At 37.3% G+C, this 6,121-nt stretch overlaps 1 protein-coding gene across 1 annotated transcript; it reads right to left on the minus strand.

Moving 5' to 3' along the window:
• Window positions 1-55: 55 nt before the first annotated feature.
• On the minus strand, window positions 56-5,506 carry spata7 (spermatogenesis associated 7). The gene is made up of 12 exons (XM_034675835.1): window positions 5,267-5,506; window positions 4,408-4,470; window positions 4,235-4,324; window positions 4,057-4,104; window positions 3,400-3,503; window positions 2,766-3,232; window positions 2,616-2,661; window positions 1,935-2,056; window positions 1,781-1,831; window positions 1,573-1,650; window positions 1,408-1,465; window positions 56-1,280 (listed from the first exon to the last, which is right to left on the minus strand). Exons 1-12 carry the CDS (start codon window positions 5,307-5,309, stop codon window positions 633-635), a joined length of 1,818 nt encoding a protein of 605 aa, XP_034531726.1. The 5' UTR covers window positions 5,310-5,506; the 3' UTR covers window positions 56-632.
• Between the last annotated feature and the right edge of the window lie 615 nt (window positions 5,507-6,121).

The raw sequence follows: 6,121 nt of genomic DNA on the forward strand, positions 1-6,121 counted from the left end.
GCTGTAGAATAAATGCTGACTGTAAAGTGATTGCTCTTCCTCAATAAAGAAAGAGTTATAAAAAAAGAAAATTTATTGCAATTGTGAAAGACACTTTCTGGTGAAGGTAAAAAACTAGCACAGTTAAACATCAGGCATATATAAAACCAAACACAGAGAAACATTCTTAGAATATCTTTGTTTTATCTGAAAAATAAACTGCATCTACATTATAACAGACAATCCCTGCAATTTACCAAAACTAAATAATAAAACACGTTTTACCAATCTGACATTGGTGCAGTACTATCTGTAAATCTGCCAATCATAAAATAATCATCAGGCAAATCTTAAAAATGTGTAAAACCTTACCCTCAAGACCCACTACTATGGCTCAAGTGTCTGACTCTACATCCCTGATAAGAAAATGACGTCTCTGATGCACTTGAAAAACCTTTTTGCTCTTGTGAAATTAACATTGTGCTTTGGTAAAGACATACAATATTAGAACTGCAGTGCTATACTGGGTAAGTAGTAAGAAATATGAGAGTAAAATCATACTGACAAAACTACACTCAAAAGATTCAAACATTTTCTCGATGCAAAAACACTCTGTCACAAAAAAAGAAAACAGCCTGTGAACGCAGCAAAATTCAAAACTCATCATCACTGACAGTGGCAGCTGTATTTGTGTTTTGCTCAGTAGTCTTCACATTGCTGTGTTGTGTACTGCTGGACACACAAAGTGACTCTGACAAACTCCTCCCCAGATCATCAAGCTCTTTGGATTGTCCAATGTAACTGACCTCAGCTGTGTCCTCATGAAATGCTTTGTCACTGCTTACAGAGGTGCACTCTTGGCTGTCATTGCCGATTTCTTTGTTTAATGCTGCTGTGTCTGTTTGATTTTGATGGGAGTCCTCTTGTGCCAGTGCTGCATTATCTGGAACATGCTCACTGAGCCAAGAAGAGCTAATGCCCTTCTTGAAGTTGTCACCTCCTCCATCAATGTCAATTGTTTTAGATAGTGAAGTAGAAGTGCTTTCAGAAGAGCACAAGGGTGGGTACGGCGATAAAGGATCACAATAATCTGGCAAACGTCGATTCTGCATCCGTGACTCACAAGGGAGCAGGTTCTCGTTATCTTTGGTCTTGGCTCCTTCCCTCTCTGATGCCAGATGTGGTAGGAGAGAATCAAACAGGCCATTCTCCTTTTTTTTAGGCTCTGATGTGGAGTTGGATATGTTGGCTGGCTCTTCAAATTCTTGACGCAGAACTTCCAGAAGGTGGCGCATTTTACCCTAAAATCAAATAATGGATTCAGGGTGCAGGAGTAAATGTGTATTGATTCGTTAATTTGAAACTGTTACCAAAATCCTTTTTTTTTTTTTTTTTTACACAATTGTAATTCTGCAATGTTATACTCACTTCATCAAGACAGTGCCGATTCATGTCGATATGTCGATTCATCACCTTTTCAAGTACCCTTCAAAGGACAGACACACAGTTCCAGGCATGAGCTATTGATTATATATTCACTTAAAGATAAGGAAACAAATAGTATTGATATTTTAATATCTCAACGAGGCAAACCTGTTAGAAATGTGCGCTCTGGACAAGATATCCTCTGTGACAGCAGAAATGAACTCCAGATACATTAGTTCTTCTTCTCTGTTAAAAAAACAAGTGAGATACCAGGCAATATTGTTTAAGATGACTGTCACACAACGCACTGACAAATCTGGTATGATTTCTACTATCAATAAAAGCTAAATTAGCATTAGTATGAAAGAGAACTTACTCTTTAGATACACTATTCATAGTTGAAGATTTCCCCCCTTCTGTTGAGAGCCTAAAAGATGAGATTGAAATTATTCAACAAAGGTAAAAACATACTGACAAGTTATTCCATGTAACCTACAATGCAAGAGAGTGTTTAATCTTTGTGATTTTACCTGGATGAAGTGTAAAATAATTCATGGTCTCTACTCTTGTTTGCTCGACTGTGTTCCCTGGATGCTGAGAAACATGTGCCGCTGAAGTCATCTTCAGACCACTCGCGCTCTGTATTAAATCCCTGTGAAACAAAGGGGACTGTAAAATTAGAAATTATATCTAAATTTTCACAGCTGTCAAATACTTAAAAGTTGGGCATCTGCAGCATACTGTTATACTATATACACTAAACTAACTTTCAGGTTTGAATACAGTACCTCTGCATATACTCTGGTTAAATCAGAGGCAATGTGGTTAATGCTAAACTGGATACATTCATCCTAACAGAAAATGATGGATTTACAACTAAGGCATGGCTCTGTTTCGGGCCTGTGAAAAAATAGCCATAATAGGGTACATTTCAGTGTATGACTGCCCAATCAAAAATGCAGAAAAAAAACAGCAATATATTTTATTTTGAAATCAAGAGAAACATGTTGCAAACACATGTATTGTGTAAAACATGAGAGCAATATATCATAAGGACAATAAGTTAAAGCTATGATGCACTCTTAAATCTGTGTTTTTTTACTGCATTTTATTATGTATTGCAATATTGAACAACAATTAAGTCTTATTGCTTCATCACATATCAACACACAGCTTTGATGCGTAAACGTACTGCAATGGGACTCAATTACCTGAGATGACTCATACAGTTCCTGTGTGTGCTCCTTTGTTTTTGTGCTGCAAAAACAAGAAGTTATATCTTGAACAACTGCTGCAAATGATACATGAACTGCTTTAAAGACATTTAATTACTTATTTGTCAAATGCGATGTTGGTATTACCTTCCATGATATGTCTCCTGTCTCATCAATCTAGACCCAGTGCAATCCTCTGTAGTTTTCCTCCGTGGTGCTTGATAGTAGCGATATTTTGACAGATATGAACTCTTATCTGACCTCAGAGTCTTAGGGGTGAAAGGTTTGTCTTGAGTAAAGACTTGTGAATGTTTCATGAGCAAGTCCCCACTGTATGTCTTCTGAACAGGGTCCCGGAAAGCCTTGTAGCAACTCTGATCTCCTGAAACTCCCAGTGAACATGCTGACTGCCTTCTGTCTAAAGTAGCTTCTGGACTGTGGTACTTCATCTCTGATGCTGGGCGAATGTGATGATGCTGGTTCTGTAGACTAACTTTATTTGATGGATATACTATGTCTTTTGCATTAAAGGAAGTGTTTAACCTTAGGCTGGAGTCCATGGAACTTCTTGAGTAGAGGTAGGGACTTTCATTGTAGTGTGCTGATGATCGGCTCTAAAAGGAGATCATGTGAATCAGACAGTGTGCATTTAGAAAAAGTCTAAATAACAAAAATGTAGACCTTCACTGAAATCCTTGTATTGTCAGCTTTTCTAATCAGACAATGCCAAGGTCGCTGCACAAGATACCTGACAAGATGAAACACATCCTTGATTTCTTACCTGGGCTGAGGAGCAGGAGGCTCTGCTATTCCTCTGTGAGAGAGATTGAGCTGACTGAGGACGACCACCCTTCCGCAGCCGCTCCTGCCTGATCTGATCATTGTCTGCAAACGGGAAAGTAGTTTCACACACAATCATACACATGTTTTTCAAAGAAAAGGGCCACCTTAAGATGATCTAACACAATGCTTTACAAAGCTATTCTGTGAAAAAATGTGTCCTAAAACGACTTAGGGTCGGCCAGGAGAAAAGGCAAAGCCTCATTAAACTTAATTATGAGGTATAGTTTATGGGTGTCAAGAGAGCCATTGTGGGAGCACGTCATTGGTACGGTGCACAATAGCTTTTACCAGTAAAGACAAGGTAGACGATGAGCTGCAGTCTGTAAAGCAATGCGATGAGTAACAGCAGAGAACTATTGATTATTGAGGCTACTGTTAGTGCAGCATTTAGCCTCTGCCTGTACTTTGATTCATTTCCTCCAGGGTTACTAAATGCTGGTGCAAAGTATCGGGTTTGGATAGAAATGTAACCAAAAGTTGTTGTGGGTGTGCTATAAAAGTATATTCTTCAAATTAGTCAAAAAGGTCCTTTTCAAACAGAAAAATGTGATATGAGTTGAGGCAATAATTTAATGTTTGATACTTCTGTACTTACATTTTACACTATGAATTAAGCTTTTGGGTACTGAGGCATCAATGGCAGCTGTGAAACAAGGAGAGGCCCAGATTATTAATCACATTATTATGCTATAGAGACACACTTCAACATACAAGCATTTCAAAAGTTGTATGGGTTTGATCAATTGGAAGTATAACCTTCCCTTTGAGCTCACCTTTAGCTGAGTAAACCTTTTTGTAATGAGAAATCATGTGATCTTTGATTATGGACTGCGTCAGCTTGCTTGAGGAGCGGGGACAGAAAGCTAAAAACACAAAACACAATTTAAAGAACATTGCACAATATGCTTTTATTGGCATTAATATGGTAGCACATATTAATACTTACGGCTACTTTTAAATGTCTGTCCTCTCACACTAGGACTGGACCCTGGTCTAGATGATACACTCCCTAAAATGAACATAGAGAGACATGGACATTTGAGCTTCTTGTAACAAATTAAAAATACATATATTAAAAATAAACTTTAAAAACATGTTTTTGTTTTATTTTACAGCTTCTCAAGGAGAGGATCAAACCCTATTTTACTTTGTATGATTTTGTTTACAGAATATCCTTAGTTTTATTATATTTGGGTAAATATGCATGCAAATAGTTAAACTTTAAAACGTTAAATTTAATTTGTTCAAACCTCAAAAAGTATTGTGCAAATACAAAATGACTCTGTTATACCTTTTTTTCTACTATGTTTTGTAGAAGTGTGGCGTCTAGATAAGCTTCATGATCATTTGAGAACATGTACTTAATTCACATTTATCAATGCAAACAATATTGTAAATCATTTCCCACTATTTTTATATATTGATATGAAAAAATACGACCAAGTGTTTCTTTCCTTTAATAAATATTCTGTTATTGCTTTTAGTTTGATGTATAATTGCTTACGGTCAGAAAAAAGGGTTAAGTTATAAGGCAAAGAGATGTTATATCGCCCTTATAGCAAACGTTAGCGTCTTACAAGCTTACGTTACGGTGGAGAATATCATCTTTAGCATTACATCTTCAGAACAAACACTGAGAGAAAAGAACGATTCATTGTGTAGCTAGATGGGCTCAAATGCACATTAATGAGAACACATGCAGATATAAGTTTATGTTTTTGTTGCTGCCTCGGACAAAGTTCAGTTTGCATCCCTCTGCCGATTAACTAGCTAACAGCTAACTAATGCTAACATAAACTGAATACCTGTTCTCGATTCCATGATTTTGTCCCACTCAGCGTATCCCATTTTCTACAGAAATATGCCGAGGCTGCTGCGGTAAAGTTCGGACACTCCAAGACAATACGGCAGTTCTACCTTTCAACATTTTAGTGCTGTATGAAAACCCCAGCCACGTAAAGGTAACAACCTAACAGCTAGCTAGCTTATTAGCAGATGAGAGGCGAAATAAAGCTTCCCCGTCGCCATGCTGGTTGCTATGAATGGCTTCGTCATCACGTACATGCGTAAAGAGGATAAACTCCACAAACCCTGCTCCATAGAAAACACCCACACACCCATCTGAAATGGAACTGAAAATAAAACACAGAGAGGCATTATATCAGAACTTTAAAATCATTTGGACTGATTATTATCTAAATTTATGTCATACTATTAATATATGGCTTTATTCTAATGCCAAGGTCCCCCCTAGCAATGGTATTATCAATCAAACTTCTAAAATATCTAAAACAGCAGTAAAAACACATTCAGAACAACAAATGAGTGGGATTACCCCATAAATTTGTTTTAACATGGGCAGATTTTTGAGAGTGGACATGATATTTTGGAGACCACATTAAAAACACCATGTGGGGCCCATATAAAGCCCATAAACTGCATGATAAGACAGCCCAAATTGCCCAAATTTGTTATACAACACAGATATATTGGAGCCCCTGTGACTCCCAATTAAAAGCAGGATTACACAGAAATCCCATTGCACTGGCTTTTTATATGAGTGTGTCATACTAATGGTGTTATTTAAAAGGAGGTGATAAAACAGCAGCTTTAACTTCAGGAACCTTGGAAAACAGGCCTCCAGGGCCCCAAAACAGTAA

This window comes from Notolabrus celidotus, chromosome 22, assembly GCF_009762535.1.
Source record: "Notolabrus celidotus isolate fNotCel1 chromosome 22, fNotCel1.pri, whole genome shotgun sequence".
Lineage (NCBI taxonomy): Eukaryota > Metazoa > Chordata > Actinopteri > Labriformes > Labridae > Notolabrus > Notolabrus celidotus.

Excerpts from the sequence above, each read along its gene's own strand:
- spata7 (XM_034675835.1), bottom strand. The coding sequence starts at position 5,309 with ATGGGATACGCTGAGTGGGACAAAATCATGGAATCGAGAACAG. Across the intron at positions 1,651-1,780 it reads ATGAATAGTGTATCTAAAGA|AGAAGAAGAACTAATGTATC; the intron begins GTAAGTTCTCTT and ends TTTTTTTAACAG. Across the intron at positions 1,466-1,572 it reads AGAGCGCACATTTCTAACAG|GGTACTTGAAAAGGTGATGA; the intron begins GTTTGCCTCGTT and ends TGTCCTTTGAAG.